Genomic DNA, 20,913 nt, shown 5'->3' with positions numbered 1-20,913 from the left:
ATGGCCTTCCTGCAAAGGCATTGGGCAATCGCATGCAACTCTTTATAATTGTCTATAAACACATCTTGCCACTTTCTCTGGCCACGTGCTGGCCTCTGGCCAAGACAAACAAATGTTAACGATCGTGTTACTGTCTATAATTAACTGCAAAGCAAATCATCGAAGGCAAGCTAAGACAGCTTATAGCCGCAATCTGTGTTGCCGTCTAAGCCTAAGCTTTGCTCAGCAGGCTCGTAGTTCAGTGGCAGTATTAATGAGCGTTTAGGTCACGCTCTTGGCGTGTGCTTAAGCAGCTTATCACAGCTTCCGGCGCTTGATTTATAAACGTCCAAATCTCAAACATTCACACCCCAAATAGATTTTAAAACTGACGCTAGTTTCGTTTTCAAAGTCAATTAAGTTTTTAAATTCTTTCTTTAATCTTTTAAGAAGCAAGAAAAAATTTGTAGTGAGCTTAGCCCGGAAAACGCTAAGTTATTAAATTTATGCTGTGTTCGCTTTAATGAGTATTTATTACAACATTTAATTCTATTTCATGATTGAAATTAATAATAACGATATTATAACAAGCTCATTAAACAATGAAACTTAGTTTTATGTGATGTTATCTAACATTTGCGGAAGTCAGAATGAAAAGAGTGCTGCTTTTAATTATGAATAATCAATTAGCATTTGATGCAACTGCTCAAGACTTGCACAGCTGTGTACTTTGAAATAAGCTACAAAAAAATTCCATTAGGTTATGGTAGAGACGATTGCTTAAATTGATCGGAGAAGAAAAGTGCCAAAGCCTTAAAGCGAAAGGGATTGCAATTAATGTGTACACTTTGAGAAAACATAGATTTTTGTTTAATACAATTCTTCCGAGCAACAACATAAAGTCAATTCCATAAATTCTTAGAAAATGTATGGAGCACCAATATCTACTGAATCGATTTGGATCCCGAACACATATTAATGTGTGGATTAACAAAAATATGAACCAAATAATACTGATAAAGATTTCCATTATAAAGGTTTGGTTGAGATGCCGATGCAGTGGATGAACTGAAATTTCTTTGTTTTCAAGCCCATCTACATAGGAACATTCGCTATAAGCATTTTTGTTTATTAAGATTTCTTAGTTTACTATTGTCCAAAGTTTTATTGTAATCGGATGATGCAGCAAGTCTTAGAATATTAATTGACCCTGGTTGAGGAAGACAGAAGCAGGTACAGAGTATAAAAAGTTGGGCTCGCGCGACTCTCATGTTCTACTTGTTTATTATTTATAATATATGAAGGAAAACTGCTTTTATTTTTCGGCAATATACTTGTATAGTACAAATTAGCATCGCGTGTTTAACCAAAAGCAATAGAGCGTATAAAAGAAAATGTTGTGAACGGAAACTTTGGAAACCAGGAACTCTGCTTTGTTTAGATTTTGCTTCGCACCCAAAACTAAATCAGAAGCAACAATGCACTGCCTAGGATCGTCACGGTGCTCGGTATTGACAATGATGTGGCTTTGGCATAATTGCTAAGCAGATCTGCGGCAGCTTTGCAGTTGTTCAAGGCCAGGGGCGTGGGGCGTTGCAGCGATGTCGAATCATGACAATTCCGGGCAGACTGCTTAACTATTAACTAGCCTGTCCTGGGCTGGGTCGGTTGATTTACGAGTACAGGCCAGGTTTATGGCAATTGGCGAACTGGTTGTTCTGCTAACAACAAAAGCAACTTTGTCTGTTGCTGAAAGCTTTTAGCGGTAGACGGCAGCATTCACACCTCAATAACGGATGCAATAAGCATAAACATGGAAGTCAGCAATCGTCGATCGGCCAACCGATAGCTGCGGGTCTGAAACTACCGCTTAGTTGTTAGTTGTGTGAGGTCTATGGGGTCGCCCATTCGCTGATTTGTTTTGTTAGTCTGTCATAAAATAAAGTTATAAGCTGTGCAGAGAACGAGTGAGCAATTGAGAACTTGGAGGGGTGTTAACGAGGTCATTAACATTTCGTGCCCAATGCAGTTCATTTCGTCTGTTACATAATTGCTGAAAATGTTTGGCTCTGGTGATGCCTGTTTGAATTGAACTTCATGTTCAACCGGCTGCAGTTGTGGCCATGTACGAGTACAATTGTCTGGGTATTTTACTTTCTCCTTAAAAGTAGAAGACGACAAGCAAAACAGAAATAACAAGTTGACTTTTGTTGATTTCCTGCTACAATTGCCACTGCCAGAGCCTGAGCTTAGCTCCAGTTGTTGATGTGAGTGTGCCCCAAGCATTTGGCCGTGCCGCCTTTGGCTGCATCTGCCGCGTGACCGGCAGACTGGACTGGACCGCCTCGATTGTCTGGACAGACGCTAGAAATCCGGTTTGGGTAAATGTTATAAAATGAAGACATAATTGTAGTTGTGGATTGCGAGTGAAATGGCAACGGGCTGAACAACTTTTGGCCAGCAAGGCGGAAGACATCTAGATGGTGGTGACTGAGCAGCGTGAATTTGTGTCAAGGCTGCCACTGCCTCTGCTGCCACTGCTAGTGGTGGTGCTGCTGTGGCACATCAGATTGGTGGTACTGTCTCTGCTGCCAATTTGCATGCGCTTTGTACTCCTCGTTGCACCTTACATTGGTCGTACCTCGTAAATCAGTAAAGTCTGTCGATTGTCGGGTGCAAAATTGGAAAGCGGGCACGCACATTTTGGGGCGATCGTGAGTGCAGATCGAGGGGTACCGATAAGTTGAATGCGAATACGCCGAGCGAGCTGTATAGCCTATTAATGAGGCAACTACTTTGAATGCGAGCCATATAGGATTGACAATATACGAGTAAGTATTGTATGTGTGTTTGCTTGTGTGATTTGTAAATATCATTTATTTTGTATATGTACATACTTATATGAGCTGGATTGGATTCGCAGGTAACTAAAACAAAGACTGCCTGACAGCGAAAAGACGCCACTTCGCTTCGCTTTCTGTTATATAAAATGTCTTACAAGGTTCACGTGATTAATTCACAGACATAAGACGACAGCCATGAATTGTGGCAGTATTGTGGATTTTGTTGTTTTTGGTCATACGTACGTCTATTTCTGTCTACATAATGCGCGCTCAATGTGTTTGCTACAATTACATGTAATCTTGCAGCAGCAGCCGCAAATCAAAAGACTTAGGCAACAAACCACGTGACGGTTTCTTATTTAACGACGGTGGCACAAAATAAAAAAAAAAAACAACAAATATATATGTATGTACCTATATATTAAAACAATTTATTTTTCATTATTGTAACAACTTGAAGTACTTGTCTGGCTGCTCGATTTTTAAATTTTTTCACAAAGTGAACGTTGGTCAATACACAACATTCACTTTTGGGCTTTGCGCTTATCTGTGCGATGCGCCAACAGTTTCTCAAAGATGATGCGCCATAATGTGCTACATAAAGTCAAATTACTTTAAATCGTTTCACTTTAAAAAAAAAAAAAGCAAAACAAAAAAACAACAACAGCAATACGTCAGCTACCCACGACCCCGTTTTTTTTTGGTCCGAATTTGTTTTCTATTTTTCTTTAATTAGTTTTTTTTTTTTTAAATTTTGCGCGTTTTTTGTACATCATTGAATTTATTTGGTAACAAAAGAAAGTTGAACAAGCATGGATCATAATAAGTCCTCAATAAATGGCCGGTCTGTCAGTTGGTTGGCCAGATGATTGAGTAATTGAACACATTTTCGCATGCCTGTCTAATGAATTATTTGCCCTTTTCGAGGCTTAGCTGGCCTGAGGCTGAGGGCCAACGGCAACCAACAGCCAACATACATTACATTACAATAAGCGCTAATGGGAAGATGTTCACAATTGGTGTAGTGTGAATGCATTCATTTGTTACTTTTCAATGAGTTATCAACCACAAATTGCATATTCATGAGTACGACTACTATACCACAACAACAGTTTGCGGAACAAATTCACTTTTAAAAAAGATAATAGGTACCTTGCATTTTACATCACTTTTATAATTGTATGTTTTGCTTCGTTAAGGACTGTTTGCTAAATTTTCCCAAAAATACGTGCCTGAGATTGTGTTTTTGTTGAAGATTTATGAAGACAATGATAACATTGTTACATTTAATTAAGGAAAGTTATTAAAGCTTCTAATAATAGACAGGAGCAACCGACTAATTAAATAAGGAACTATGTGTGAGATATAAATTTCAAACTATAAATTTGAAATAAAACCATTCTTTTTGATCTCAAGTTTTATTGCTAATTTAACACGTATGTATATATTGTAAAAAAATATATAGAATCGTCTAAGCACTCCTATTCTTTGATTTCTGTTGATCAGCTTAGCAAACCCGTTGGATTAGGAGTCTGGTGTGGATTTTTCAAATAAGAATAATACGATTCGCAAATATCTTACAAGTGTTTGATAATTTAATTAATAATTTATTGGATGAGCACATAGCTGGGTCTAAATGCAGGATGTAAACTTTGCGGAAGAAAAAGAGCTATTAGTACCTCTATACATTTTAGTTTATTAATTGTGATCGGAAAATTCAATAGGAAATAATGATGAACCTGTTGCTTTGCCAATGTTCGATTTGTTTGAAAAAATTTTGTTTTAAATAAAAGTGTGCAGCTTGATTTAACTAAGTTAATTTGTACAGTGTTCTACTAAAGGTTCTAATAAATAAGGCCTTCTTGTTAACTAGCTAAGGAAACAGTCATTTAACCTTCAACTTTTTTGTACAAAAGGATTGTTTTCTATTGCAATAGACTTGACATTTTTCCACGTGCAAATAATTTGCCTATCTCAGTCTAATAGATTAACGTATTTTACCTGATTGCCGAGTCGGCTTTTAATTGAATGAGCGACAATAAACTCTTTCGATATCCACCTACATCGATATGGATATGTGTTAGTAAACCTGAACCTTTGCTGTTCCTATAAGCGTGAGAAAGTGAAATTGTTTTTTTTTTGTACGCAAACTTAGCCTGAAGGCTTAATTAAAATGCAGAAGTTGTCGGCAGTCAGTCAACAAAAGTAACAACAGCAACAACTATAACAACAAAGTGAATGAAGCGACGCCGAGCAACAACAACAGCAATAAATCGTGAGAGCCACACTAACCCAAATAGCGTGCAGTCTGTTTTTTATGCGCGCTCGTCAAAATTATGTGGTCTGAGGCTGTTGCAGCAACTAAGAGCAAAACTATGTAGCATGTTGTAGACATAAGCAGGGACACATAAGCTGCCGCTGCCGCTGCCGCAGCAAGTGCAATACAACTAGACTCATGCAACAGACAATTTTTGGAAAACTATTTAAATAAAGTGTGCCAACTGCACTGAGTTATAACTAGCCTACGCAAGAGTCGATAATCACTCGCTCATTTGTAGGCAAGTGGAGTGGCGATTGCATCATCGAATACTCGACGATGTGCCAACAGTGGTCATCTAATGTTGCGCGTGCAAAGCAAACACCAAACAATTTGGCATTTTTGAATTGGGAATAAAAAAGCGGGCAAATGCGCGAAGAAAACACGCAGCTTTTCGTGAAAGGTGTCGTCGTAAGTAATCAGCAATCGACCATCGACTTGTGCACAAAGTCGCTGATGTGCGCAGAAGTGGAGAGGATACTTTGTGGGACCCAGAAGCCGACAGCTTGGCTGGCTGTCTTTCTGACTTGTTGATTCGTTGGCTGGCTATCTGTCGGATTTTGCTTGCTGCTTGGCCAAGAAAGTCAAGGCAGTTCGGTTGTTGAAATCTTGAATAGAAGAAAAAACAAATCAAAATAAAAATCAGCATCGAGCGCAAAGTTGCTTTGCCGCTAAATTTGATTTATCTGTATATGCATGCAATATTCGGCAGAGGCTGGGACTGAGACTGGCCAAAAGCTGCACTTGCCGCTTTTCATGATGCCCAATCATTTTGGCTAATAATATGGCATTGAAACTGCAGCGGTTGGCGTTTCAATTTGTATGCAATTAGTAGCCACTCGGCTAATATAAATCAACGGCTAGTGGGCAGCAAATTGTTGCCGCCTTCATTAATAAGCCGTTAAGGCGGCAAAAAATGTGAGAACTATTTTTCGTGCACTTATCACGCACCACACGGCGTATGCGCAACGCGACTAAGATTGAATGCGTGCCTGTCTCCGTGCCTAGTCGGCGATAAAAATCAGCGCGACTGGGTCACATGTGAAGCCTGGCAGCTGCTCGCATTCTATTTCATTCAGCACAGTCGGTGGATACCCTAGACGCCTTTGCTTATAAAATGCACGAAAGCCTTGTCCGATGCTTATCGCGCCAACACTTAGGCTCGTTGGCATGCACCTGCCAGCCAGTTGCTTGCACATTGCCAGTCGCGTGTATTGCGGCTATGGGACTATGGGTGATATATCAACATCAACCCTTCACATGCTAGATGTATCTTGTAGATGTTTGCGCGATATAAGTATTTCTACAAGTATGAGCATTTGGCTGCTGCAGCTTATCATAGCCGCTGCTCCTCGTAAATGCGGCCCAAATGGGGCCCAATTTATGGCTCCATAAAAACAACATTAATGCCACATAAATACACATTTGTGCCACACTATGTGGCAATCGTTTCGAATTATTAAGCATACGCCGAGTGTGCGCTATTGATTTGATTTTCGTCTCTTGCGTACGTTTATGCACTTGATGCCGTGCGATGTTGCAACTGCTCGGCACTGGCAGTTGCCAGTGGGCTGTAAGTGTAACAGCTTCTGACCACATTTCAAATGCCAAGCGGATGTTAAGACAGGTGCTCTGTCTCCGGCTGCCTTTGAATCGCTACTACTTAAAGCGAGAATCAATTAAACATTGCCAGGTACGGCGAGCCGGCGAAAATTGTGAAAAACTAATCGTTCAGTTGTACGACAATTAAAACAGCAAGCAGGCACTAATGTGTTTTGTACACACTTGGAAAACAACAAAGTGCATAAATGCTAATATGACGTCATATCGTATATCGCTACAACAGAAAACGTCGATGTTGCGAGATTTGAGCTAACGATGCTTGCACTTTTTACTACACTATGTTTTGGGTTTATTTATTTAATATTTTAAAAAACTAAGCTGTTTGGAAATGAATGCATCTGCAGCAATAAAATGTATGTTATATTTGAAATTAATTTGGAATAACTTAATAAGTTCACATTTTCTGCTGAGTGTATTCAGGTATACTATATAATGACCTTAGAGCATGATGCGAAGCTTCGTCGATTTTGCAAGGCATATTAAAACTGAAATGCCTAACTCATAAATTCATATTAATTAAGTGCACTGCATGGCCCGATATATTTCAACACTATGGATTTGATGACGTCGATGCTGATGAGGCTGTTTACAAAGAAGCGCAACGACCAGTCAGCCATCCAAGAAAAGCTATTTACATGCCACCACCTATGTATATGAAATGAACTGTTGCAGACAATGCGAGCGATGTGGCAAACAGCGTCAGCAAAAAGGGGAAAAAACACAAACTGAACAATAGTCGTCCTATGCACTTGGCACGCCCTTCTCTACAGTATTACAGGGTAGGCAGACAGGCAGATGACATAAGTAGCTAGCTGGCTGGCGATACAAATCAGCAGCTTTATGCCTCGTCGCCAAACAATGAACAAAAGCAACTGCATGTCGTATAGTCTTTAAGATTATGTTCCAAGCAAATGTCAACGCGCTTTTAATACCAGATGCCCAAATTAGCCGCCAAATTTCACCGAAGCGTCGTGTCGAGTGAAGTGGCATCACTTCGCATTGCACAAAGGCAACCAGAGCCATGCCACGAGAAATAGCCGTATATTCCGCAGTTATAATTGGACTTATCTCGACCATGTTGAAAGCCAAATATGCAATTTGAGCGTCTGCTCTGCGACGGCTGCACGGCAGGGCGCCGCAACTTGCCAGAAGTGGGTCCAAAGATATTGTTTATGGATTGTGGTCGCAGTTCGTTAGTTATGCATGGCCCGGCACGACCAAAAGGTCTGGCTGCTGGGTGTGCATACAGCATGTATGTCGAATATTTTTTGACGGCATTGTAAGCCAAATCATATTAAAATAAACTCACCCAATTACCAAATGTGTGCAGTGCTCGGCAGTCGTGCTTTTGTGTGTCATCATTGTGTTCGATTAATAGCCGGTGTTAGCTTTTTATTATTAACTAAATAATTGATTCTCCATAAAGAGATACCGTATGAAAATCAATTTAAAATAAATGTAAAAACGTGAATATTACTGTGGGCCACAAGATGCAAAGAAACGTTTAGTTATTCTAGTCTTCCTGCAGTTTTTTATTACTTAACACACAACCAAGATTTTGTATAAATCAAACGAATATATAAGGTTTATATAAATTGAGTTGCGTATAATAATCATAATAAGCATGTTGGCTTATTAAGTATTTGGAAAAGAACTTGGAAAATTAATATCTTAGTAATAGGATGCTGTGAGGGGACTTAAAAAATCTAAAGACACATATTATTGTTGTTTTTTGACAATATTCATTCTTCATTCCAGAAATATCCTATTTATATTCTGTACATGAAATGTACAATAGTACAAGTATGTTAGGTTTGCGCGAGCTGAAAAATGTAACAGGCAGAACGGGGCGTGGCAGACCCCACAAAGTATATATATTCTTGATCAGCGTGACAAGACGACTCGATCTAGCCCCGTCTGTCCGTCCGTCTGTCAGTCTGTCCGTCCGTCTGTCCGTCCGTCTGTCCGTATGAACACCTGGATCTCAGAGACTATAAGAGATAGAGACACCAAATTTTGCACAAAGAGTTTGTTTTATTTTTTGGATTTTCCACCATTCCCCCCCCCCCCCCCCCCCTCCCCCCTATGGGCATTTTCCCGATTTTCCATTCGTATTATCGCCTATAGGTCGGAGACTATAAGACCTATGGACACAAAATTTTAGTCCCAGATGCCTTTTGTGAATACGTAGGAAATTCTCTTCCTCCCCCCCTCTCCTCCGCAAATCGCAACTCCCGTAATTCTAGGAATTTCGAACTCAAACTTGGCAAATACCTCCAGTTTGTCATTATACATAAGTCCAAAGGCCCAGTTTCAAAATGATAGGCCGATTTAACAGGAAGTTATAGCCATATATGTACATAAGACCAAGAAGTGCCCGCAGCTGTTGTTGTTGTTTTTGCTCTGCTCAGGCACAGGAGACATACACAGACACACACAAACACACACATACATGCATCATTATTCTACACATATGTAAAGAGTATTCCAAAGTCGGGGTACCCGTCTTACTTTAGCTTCTCTACTTGTTTTATGAATGAGATATTTATTCTCTTCCTTATTTTTGGCAACACAAATCTCTTAAATACATAAGTAATTATTGTTCAAATTTAATTGCTTTCATTATATAATAAAAATACCAATCTGCAAAATAAAGGTATCTCTTGCGAAGCCACAAACAGTCAAAGCAGCAACCTCAAGATCTTGATGTCATGCAAATTCCTTTGCATTTGATAAGCCAAGCGCTCAGAGGCCCAGCTTTATGTAAAAGTAGTTTGCAAAAATTAATTGGCTCTTGCAGACAGGTGTAAAGCTTTGCGTGTATATCGTCGACTGCGTGCATAAATTGTTTTGGCACTGCCTGCGGCCAGAAGGACGCATGGCTGCTGCCTTTCACAAAGTTGTCGCCCCAAAGGCGAGCAACAATTAATTGACATACGCAGCAGTCACAGCGCAGCCCCAGCAACCGAGCGTGGCTAATACGAATATATGTACTGCTATACGGCCTATACGGCTCTATAGGCCGCACCAGATATTGGCCCACATTCAATTTGGCCACGCTGCTTGTCTTGGGCTTGAGTTCGTTTTGTATGCGCGCATGCCAAAGGCGTGGTCGCTTTGTCGAAAGCGAATTAAAAGTCCAAGCCACTTGGCAAGGCACTTGAAATACCAATTCGTGGACACTTGGACGTTCGGCCACTGGGCTCTGGCCCCCGTGCGTGTTGCATACGAAGTGTGGGCGCATGCGTTCTAATTGCCTTGTCATGGGCGTCACTCGCTATATGCGACTGATCTAATGAACTAAGCGTGCACTTTGTTAGCGTTTCAATCAAGCGAGTCGCACGCTTTGTTTGATTTACGCAATTGCCGTTAAATGGTCAGCTCATAACTTAGTTGCAAACAAAATTTATGCACAACCTTGAACCACATGCATTTGTCAGTTGTTTTTGGCAACTGAGAAGGGGTCGTTACTTTTAAGGGGCCGTTAAATTTTAAGCACTGCATTGGCCGCGACCTGAAGTGTGAAGCTAATATCGCAGCTCTACTTCGAGCATGTAAGACGAGAGTGCACTCTTGCAACTGTGTAATACGATATGAGCGGACTATGTATCGCATTTGAAGAAAGAAAGTCTGTCTGTAGCTACAAAGGCCCTTAGCGAATTGTTGAATGTCAGGCTGAAAGTGAAAGGATTTACATAAGCGCCCTGGTAGCATTGCCCTTTGGGTCTACGCGAAAAGCTCTTTAATCAAAAGTAACAATGCAAGCCATAAATAAAGTGTAGGAAGAAACCGTCAAGGTAAAGGCAAACACAAGCACAACTGAAAAGATATTGCAACAAAAGGAAAACACTTTCACTGTGCGCCATAGAAAATCAATAACAATAAATAATTATTAAAAGCTCAATAAAGCCACAAACAAAAGATCGAACAAAATACGAGTTCGTTTTTATATTTTGAGCGACTTGGTGCTGGCAGGCCAAAAAACAAAAAGAGTGGCAGGCGACAAAAGCTAACAAGCGATTAACACGGCCACAAGACTCATAAATTTGTGGGCATTTAAGGCGAAAATAAAAGCAAGGTTGCCAGCTGTCATGTAAGAGCAGCCAGCAAAGACAATGGACCCGACCAGACAGACCAAACCAATAAATACAAAACGAAAACAAAGCAAAGAAAAAACTCAAACTCAATGCAGTTGAAACATTCAATCAGGAGCTATTCGACAGCAGCTGCTGCTGCCGTAGTTGTTGTAGCAGCGCTGATGTCTACCCTGGCCGGGGGCCAGCTTTTGATTAATGCGCGCATGCGCGCCTCGAGGCGTATTTACTTCACTCACAAAGGCGTGTTGTCTACCACACTCGCATGGATAAAAAAGCCGAACATTTAATTCAACAGTTTCTCATTCTTTGCTTCATTCACAGAATATTTCTGCTGGCCATTCTGATCGCCTCGCAGGCGCAGGCACAGGCCCAGTATCATCACTTTGGGGAGCAGCTTCAGACGTCTCATGGGTCGGACTGCGCGCTGCTGCTCGCCGGACCGGGTCGCTCATCCGTCTACGACTACAATGTGAATCTGTTCCGTGGCACGCTGTAAGTACAAATAGAAAATATGCAAAGGAAGCTGACATAGATACCATTTACGAGCACATAGCTGACTGGGTTATGTGTGCCCGCAAATATTTGCCAGTCGACAGCGTGCTGCAGCATTCGCTGTCAATACTCGTAACTGCATGCTGACAGCCATAAATCTTCATCGTTGCTGTTGTGGCAGTGGCAACATGCGCCGCCTGCCGATTCTCTACACCTACGACAGCACAACTTTGAGCTAATCATTAGCCCCGGCAACAAAAGACATACATGCGACGCGGTGCTACGCTTGAAATGTTGTCGCTGCTAAATTGGCAAAGGGGGGCAAAGCTGTTGGCTTTGGTACTTGGCAGCTGACAACGCAGCCGCAAGTAACGGATGTGTCATTACCTCTTGACGAAGCTGTGGTTTTGTGAGAACATAGGAGTGGGGTACCTCAAACATTTACGCATGCGTGAAAGGTGTCTACTTGTATAGTTGGACAGAGTTTGGTTAGAAAATACGTAGAAAACACCTGACACAGTTCGGTAGCAAGTGAAATCTTTTGAATAGGGTTTTGCTGGCGAAGAATGTCTAAAAAATGTGTCAAGATCATATGAGACAGGAATGGTACAAGGGGGTGGCATTCAGAAAGTAATGAGGCCTTCCTTTCAAATTGCAATGACAATGCATTCGTAAGAAAGTAATTGCGAGATACCAAGCGAAAACTGCATATAGTCGATAAAGCTGACATTATCTCGTCAGAAATAAGCTTATGGAAATAATAATGTATATTTTATAAAATATAGTAATATTGCTATCTGTTTATCGGGCATAAATAAATTCACTCAACAAATCCGATTCTTAAGATTTGTTTGTTGTTGTTGATCTTCAATTACTTAACTGATAAGTTTTCTTTTAAAGTGTTCTTCCATCGCTCAGCGTCAAGTATATCAAAAAATAAAATGAAGTAAGATGGTCCCTAGAGAGAACATTATAGGTAATATTAATTTTGCTTTACAAACCATTTTAAATCTAGGATATCAATGTACTTGTTTGCTTTCCAAATCATATTCAAGAATATATCAGAAATTGACGAAAGCCTTTATAATATGTAACCAATAGCATCAGTAGTCACATGGATTTAAGTATAAGTGAATTAAGTACTGAAGAAATTAATTATTTTATTCCTTAACTAGAGATTGAAGAAAACAGGTAGGTATATTACCTACATACCTACCTACTACTACCTTTAAAATATTACATTAGTAAATTGTCAAAACCTTGCAAATATAAAAACAACAAAATCTTAATTTTTAATAAATTTGTGTTTACATATGTATATGTTTATTTTCGATTTAATCTGATTCCTAATTAGAAACCATTTCGATTAGTTGTCTGCATTTTATTAAGTTCGTTGCAGTGCTCTGCATCGGGTTGAGGGAAGCTTGCAGGCAACTGGATGAATTTCACGCCAATCTGAAATGAGTTAATAATATTTTTTAGGCAATAAGAATCAATATTTTACCGGAAGTCAACATTAAGTACTTACCTTGGGCATTGGCGCAATTAGTAAATCGTAAAAGGCATCTGTTGGTGAACGTGCAACGGGTCCTTCTTCTTGCTACATTTAGTTCGGCACAGATGGGGGCAAGGACTCTGCTGCATCTGGGACAAATAGGAATGCGCTGACACGAAACGAAGTCACTGATTGCGATGACGGCAATAGCAATAATAAATGGAATATACACCGATTTCATTGTCCGGGAATAAGAAAAAGTTAAATAAAAATTTACCTTATATACCCTGCTGCTTACTCATACTACTTATATAGGTCACATATGCCCTTTTCAAAACACGTGCATCTATTTTATCGATTTTATCCAGTTCTGAACAGCTGGCCAATATTGTAATCAATAGTTTTAGATGAAATATGTTGTGAATAGGACGTTGGTCTCTGACGATGTTATATCGTTAATGCTATGGAGTCTTGCATACATGTAAATTCTAGGGAAGGAGAGAGTAAACAAAAGATATACATATCTTATGCATATTAAAAATTTATAAAAACAAGAGAGAACGCTAAATTCGAGCAAGCCCGACAGACAAACTTCCGTCACTGAGTTATATGCGCCCATAGCAGAAGCAAAAAGAGAAGGAAGAAGAGCGTACTTGGTGCTCCAGTACAACTGGAGAGAATTTGCTTCGCTAATAACTTTTCTTAGAATTGACCGAATTGTATAAGATTTTAAACTAAAGTAGGTAACATACATAGATTGTGTTGAAAATCAATACAAACATAAGTACCAATGCACGCATGTTAATATAAGCAGATAATAATCTTATGTTATCTACAAGTTATCTGTCACTGTTGCATACGAATGTAAGCATAAAGAATATGTATAGCAAAAGTGTCAGTCTCCAATAAAACTCTAAAGCGAACAGACGCACGGCGGTCCGCGACTATTGTCTTTTACTTTACTCCTACTGAGCCCTTCCCTTTTCAGCGAATATATAATCTATTCAATAGGTTATGGGCCCAGGGCATATAGGCTCATAGGAGAAGTTCAAAGTATTGTGAAATAGTAATCGTTTGGTGACTCAAGAAATATAACATTTAAAAAATGAGTGCGCTATATCAAATAGACAAATTGGAAGAGCATAACTATGACTCATGGAGCATACAGATGCGATCTGTCTTAGTGCACGCGGAATTGTGGAGTGTGGCATCAGGTGCTGAACCTAGTAATACTGAGAGTTCAAGGCCAAAAGATGAAAAGGCATTAGCAATTATAACGCTAAGTGTAAAAGCTTCACAATTGGGCTTCATTAAAAATTGCAACACTTCGTACGAGGCATGGAAAAAGTTAAAGGACGTTCATCAGCCGAGTGGACCTGTACGGAAAGTGTCGCTGTACAAGAAATTGCTAGGCAAACGCATGTTTCAAGGCCAAAGCATTTCAAGTTACATACACGAATTTAACGAAATTCTGGATGGTTTGTGTACAGTTGGCATCGAATTAAATGATGAGTTAAAAACAATCGTGTTGTTGTCAAGCTTGCCCGAACCATACGAAAATTTTGTCGTCGCCATTGAGACGCGTGACAATTTACCGTCATTTGATGTGTTATGTATCAAGCTGATGGAAGAGGGAGAGCGCAGAGGCAATGCAGATGGAGAGAGCGAGAATGCAAGAGCATTTATAGCTACGCAGCAGATCGTCGCGCATTCCAAAGCGAATTCAAAAAGGAATTCAAAAATCGTCGTTTGCTACAACTGCGGCGAAAAAGGGCACTACAAGGCACAGTGCAAGCGTGAGAAAATTCGCGGTGAAGGGAAAAAGCAATCGACAAAGAAAGAGATGGAAAAGCAGAGCAGCTTGTTAAATGCGTTGGACGTTGGAAAGATAGAGAACAACATGTGGTGTCTGGACAGCGGAGCAACAAGCCATATGTGTTGCGATAAGACGTTATTTTCAAAATTTATTGCGCACACTGAAATGATCGGTTTAGCTGACGCTGGTTTCCTGAAGGCCGAAGGCAGAGGAGAGGTGAAGTTACAGACAGAACTTTGTACCTTGGTGTTGTCAGATGTACTGTATGTACCGAAAATGAATGGCAACTTTATGTCCGTCAGCCGGTCAGTGCAAAAGAACAATGTTATACATTTTGGGCCACATTTTGCTAAAGTTATACAAAACGGCGAGTGTATACTGAAAGCGAATAAAGTTGGGAACCTTTATATGTTTCAAGGCAAACAAAATAGGTGTTATTCCGCAACTGAATCAGATGGTACATTGTGGCATAAGCGTTATGGCCATTTAAATTTTACCAGTCTGAAGGAAGTGATCAGCAAAGAGCTAGTGCGTGGTATTGGAAAGGTTTTTTTCCCAGACAACTTGAATTGCAAAACGTGTATGCTAAGCAAAATACATGTACAGCCATTCCCAAAGGTAAGCACTAACCGTGCCGAAGAGCTGTTGGAACTGGTTCATGCTGATGTATGCGGCCCATTCGACACGAAGTCACTTGCTGGATCCAAATACTTTCTGACCTTCATCGATGACAAGTCCAGGCGTATATTTGTTTATTTTTTGCGGAAGAAAGATGAAGTGTTCAGTAAGTTCGTCGAATTTAAAAACTTGGTTGAACGGCAAACAGATAAAAAGCTCAAATGTATTCGAACCGACAATGGAGGCGAGTTTGTCAACACAACATTCAACGGTTTCCTGAAACACCATGGTATTGCAAGGCAATTGACCGTGGCTTATACTCCGCAGCAGAACGGCGTGGCGGAAAGAGCAAACCGGACATTAACGGAGATGTCCAGATGCTTATTGGTGCAGTCGGGCCTAGGCGAGTCTTTGTGGGCCGAAGCAGTCAACACAGCAGTATACATAAGAAACAGATCACCTACCAGTGCACTGAACAACCTGACTCCAATGGAAGCGTGGACAGGTAAGAAACCCTGTGTTAGCCATCTAAAAGTTTTTGGTTCCATTGCAGTTGCACTTGCAAAGGGTCCCCGTAAAGGCAAATTCAAACCCAAAGGGCATGAGTACCGTATGGTTGGGTATTCGGTAGCAGCCAAAGGCTATCGGTTATACGACCCAGAGACGAGGACGATTGTCGAAAAACGAGACATTCTATTTGATGAGCGTTGTGGTGGTCATACCAATGAAGATACCGTTACGGTAGATTTTCCTGCATGCGAGGTTCAAGAGCATGTCACTCACACGGATGGTGACAGAAGCATCGACGACGATGACAGTGAGCACAGTTCTGACGACAGCAGCTCCAACGCATATGAGAGTGCAGTCGAAAAAGAAGACTCTGACGAGGATACTGTGAAGATTGGGCCAGGCCGGCCTAAAATTGTTCGAAATGGTAAACCTGGTCGTCCAAGAAAGCAATACAATGTGCTTGGAGCATTGGTTGCTAGTGACGTAATGGTTCCGACATCCTATGATCAGGCCGTTGGTAGCACACATGCAGTATTCTGGCAAGAGGCGATGCAAAAGGAATATCAGGCACTACAATCAAACGAAACCTGGCAGATGGCTGATTTACCAAAAGATCAGCGAGCAGTTGGTTGCAAGTGGGTATACAGCCTGAAACGTGACTCTGATGGAAAAGTCGAACGTTTCAAGGCACGACTCGTTGCTAAAGGGTGCTCCCAGAAGTATGGCGTGAACTATGTAGAGACGTTCTCACCCGTTTGCAGATTGGAAACCGTGCGGTTTATTTTGGCGTTAGCAGCGGAATTGAAGCTGTACCTTCACCAGATAGATGTGTGTACCGCCTATTTGAATAGCGACCTGCATGAAACTGTTTATATGAAGCAGCCACAGGGATACACAGATCCCAATAATCCAAGTAAGGCTTTATTGCTTAAAAAGGCAATATATGGATTGAAGCAGTCGGGGCGCGAGTGGAACTCCAAGCTCGATTGTGTACTACAAGGCATAGATTTTGTAGCATGTGAAAATGAACCGTGTCTTTACAAAAGGAACGGAAGAGGTGACTTATCATTAATCCTTGTTTATGTTGATGATATAATTATAGCATGCCGATCAAAAGAGGACTTGGCCAACATCAAGTCAGCCATTACAACATCGTTTGAATGTGTTGACAAGGGAGAGCTGCATTTGTTCCTTGGCATGGAAGTGCAGCGCGACGGTGAGCTTGGCGAAATTTCGCTAAGCAATTCGCAATACATCAAAGACATATTGCGTGAACATGGATGCGAGACCTGTAGACCTACAGCGACCCCACTGGATGCTGGTTTCCAAGTGATATGTACCAGCGGGCATTGTCAAAAGGTTGACATTGCATCCTACCAGTCTTCAATTGGCGAGTTAATGTGGCTGGCGCTTACAACAAGGCCAGACATATTGCATTCCGTTGCCAAGTTAGCTCAACGGAATCAAGATCCGCATGCAGAGCACCTAGTGGGTGTAAAACATGTGCTTCGATACCTGGCGTCAACTGTGGACCTGAAGTTGCACTACAAAGAGTGTGGACAACCCCTTACCGGCTATGTGGATGCAGACTGGGGTGGCGACCGCATCGATCGCAAGTCGTATACTGGCTATGTATACTACTTGGCTGGAGGACCCATATCCTGGCGATCTGAAAAGCAACGCAGCGTGGCACTTAGCAGCACGGAGGCGGAGTATATGGCTCTTTCAACTGCGTGTAAGGAGGCCATATACCTACGGCGTCTTATAGTGGAGATTGGCTGCGGTGACTCGAGTACTCCAACTATTCTTCATGGCGATAATTTAAGTGCTCAACAATTAGCTAAGAATCCTGTACACCATGAAAGAACAAAGCATATTGATATTAGATATCATTTTGCAAGACAGGTTGTAAACGAAGAACAAATTGTTTTACAGTATACATCAACCAATGAAATGATAGCTGATATTTTAACGAAAAATCTCCCTAAAGCGAAGCATGTTCATTTTACAAAGCTGTTAAATTTGATTTGAAAATTTTTGTAAAACATGTTTGCATTGAGGAAGGGTGTTGAAAATCAATACAAACATAAGTACCAATGCACGCATGTTAATATAAGCAGATAATAATCTTATGTTATCTACAAGTTATCTGTCACTGTTGCATACGAATGTAAGCATAAAGAATATGTATAGCAAAAGTGTCAGTCTCCAATAAAACTCTAAAGCGAACAGACGCACGGCGGTCCGCGACTATTGTCTTTTACTTTACTCCTACTGAGCCCTTCCCTTTTCAGCGAATATATAATCTATTCAATAGATTGAGTGTGCAAAGTTTGGTTTATGTAGCTTGTGGACAGGGGGAAAATTCCAAAGAATAAATAAAATCATCCTTTCTCAGACCTAAGAAAACAACGGCGTAGGCAGCTTTTACCAAAGGGGGGACCAAAAAATTAAAATTTGGTTATGCATATGATCAATGAAAAAACTTCAACAAATCAAACTCAGAACCATTTTACGGCGAAATAGTGCGTCATAATAATGAACGTGTGGTCGACTTTATATGGCAACATTTTTGTAGGGGGGCCAATGGCCCCTTAAAAAATGGGAGTATTTAAAATGTAATTTTAAGAATGTGAATGAAAATTTATTTATCGAATGGGGATATTCAAGCAATTTTACTGGGAGAGATGCTGTTCTTTTTGTTAGAAAAAAAAAAATAATTGTAATCTAAATAATTATATCTATTGAATACCACACCTTGCTTCGTGTGGTAATGTTAGGTCGGACACTATTCTTTTACATGTTGTTTTTCACAAAGCCATGGGAGTTGGGGTATAAAAGTCCCCAGTCAAAACTTATCTTTCCATACCCAAAACGAAAAACTTACATTTATTTATGATACATATTGGTACATTTGTTTTCCTGTCCTGTTGCGGTTTCACTCTAATTTTCACTAATGGGTTCCCGTTAGGAAATCGTCAATCTCACAGCCAGCAGGTCAGTGATCAGCTGAGTTTTTAATATTTCTGATATTTCTATTGGAAAACCCATTATATTTTCTGGCGCAATCGCTAATAAAAATGTGCTAAAGTAAGCGAAAAATGCGCTAAATAAAAACCGTTTTTCCTGGCTAAAGTGAAACGGAAATCATCCAACACTGCTACACAGGCTGTCGGAAAATGATTTCTTATCCATTTCGCCCAATCGCAGCAAATAGTGTCTTGTTTGAGAAACTTGAAGCGAGCGGAACTCACAAAGCAGCGGATAAAGCTCTTGATACATATACTTAAATAACCACAGCCTATATTACACCAATTGAATTACTATAGTTTTGTCATACCAGGATAAATAAGGTATGGATTATAATTATATAGATTTTATTTTTGCATTTTTGTGTGGAATAATTAATATATAAGAAGTACACATACATAAAAAGGCAGCATTTGTGAAAGCATTTCCTCATTTCTAAAGGCGTAATAGTTCTGAGCAGCGGGGGGAAGGATTCTTACATGCCTCCTCACGGACTATTCGCCAATCTGCAAGTAATTAAAAGGTTTATATCAGTGATCTACAGCAATGATTTCTCGCTATATATACCTTGTCTGTTTACACAAGCTGTAACTTCCAGGATGCATTTGTTAGAGAACGTGCATCGAATTGCTTTGCCCCGAATTAATTCGCCACAGACTGGTATGTACGCTCTATTGCAAGCCCTTCGGCAGCGAGGAGCACGATTGGCTTCGCTAATGGCGCAGAAGGCGAGGACAACAATGAGCAGAACAGTGAGAGACTTCATGTTGGCGACGCGACTGGGATAGTGGGTGTGGGCGCAATAGGTTCCGGGTGCGGCTTTTATAGGCATCGGTGTCAGAATCGTTTAATGGGTCACACATGACGATCTTTTATCATCGCCAACTGCTGAAGGCATTGAATGGAATCAAAACATGTGTTTCAACGACTGCTTGACAGCGCTGGCCGCCTTTTGTGTGTGCTGCCTAATAAAGATTTAATTCATATTATAAGAAGTGCATTAAACAAAGGCACGATGTCTAAATTTAACGCTTCACTTGCTGCTTGCCACAATGTGTGGCACGTTGACGCGCGGCTCGTTAGCAGCAATCAGCATGTGGATTCTGGCCTCGGCGATTAACGGAGGTTGGTGACGTTTGGTGGTTGCCGGCTGGCGGCTGGCGGCGTCATGTGATGCGGCTTGATGGAGTCAACGTCAACTTGAGGTGCAGACGACAAAAACAGCCAAAACAACATAAACAGCAATAGCAACAACAACAACAATAACTACCACGACTCGTCACATGACTAACTTTTTCGATTTATTTTTATAAAAACGTTGTGTATGGCATAAATACTGCAAGCAATGCTAACCACACACAAAAAGCCACATCAGCAGCGACAACCACAACAACAACAACAGCAATAACAAGTGCATTTACAAAAAGGCAAACAAATAGCATTACAACACATGCAGCGTGAAAAAAAAGACACCTGAGCAACCAACTGCCAACGGAAAGCTGGCAGCTCCGATTGCCTTTTGCTATTGATGGCAAACTTTTGTTTTGAAATGATTTCGAAAAGTGACTTTGAAACATTGTTGCCAGACACAATGCCTGAACTTCGGCAAAGGCAGTTGCATATCTGTCAGATAAATTTTCAAATGTCACACGCCATCCAAGCAGCCGGCCGCAAGCCGGCAGCCGCCAGCAGCCATTGAAAAAATGTGGCATACAAATTTTGGTGGGGGTCACCAAAAGTTTAAGTAATTTCTGTGGCCGCCAGAATGGCAGAATGCCAGCAGTAGTGGTGGACTGACCCAAGTGCAGCAGCAATAAAAGAATCGTGAGCAACTTCGCAAATATTTGGCTATTGAACTTTGTGGCCAACAAATTTGAATGTAAAAATAAATCAACTCCAGCCTACTTAAAAGATAAATACAGGTTTGCAGTTTTACTTTCAACTGGAATTTTGACTTGTGCGTAGCGAAGTAGCCAGGGGAGCGGCAGCTTTGACTTCGCTGTCCGCAGTCTACACTCAGGGAAACATTAAACAAAGCTTTATGCCGTTTTGCTTAAAAGTTTATAAAGAGATATTGGAAGAGTTAAAATATT

The 20,913-nt window shown here is 40.7% G+C and overlaps 1 protein-coding gene across 1 annotated transcript in view; it reads left to right on the top strand.

Annotated features, from left to right (window-relative positions):
• The window catches only part of LOC115620383 (peroxidase), a 39,166-nt gene that overhangs the window by 6,015 nt on the left and 12,238 nt on the right, over positions 1–20,913 (top strand). The window contains exon 2 of the mRNA XM_030513591.1: positions 11,181–11,351. Coding sequence (XP_030369451.1) covers positions 11,181–11,351 — 171 coding nt within the window. The remainder of the gene's footprint in view (positions 1–11,180; positions 11,352–20,913) is intronic.

Source organism: Scaptodrosophila lebanonensis, unplaced genomic scaffold, assembly GCF_003285725.1.
Source record: "Scaptodrosophila lebanonensis strain 11010-0011.00,11010-0021.00 unplaced genomic scaffold, SlebRS2 tig00000024-arrow-pilon, whole genome shotgun sequence".
NCBI classification, from domain to species: domain Eukaryota; kingdom Metazoa; phylum Arthropoda; class Insecta; order Diptera; family Drosophilidae; genus Scaptodrosophila; species Scaptodrosophila lebanonensis.
Note: the sequence above shows the minus strand (reverse complement) of the source record. Positions and strands in the feature narration are given on the sequence as shown.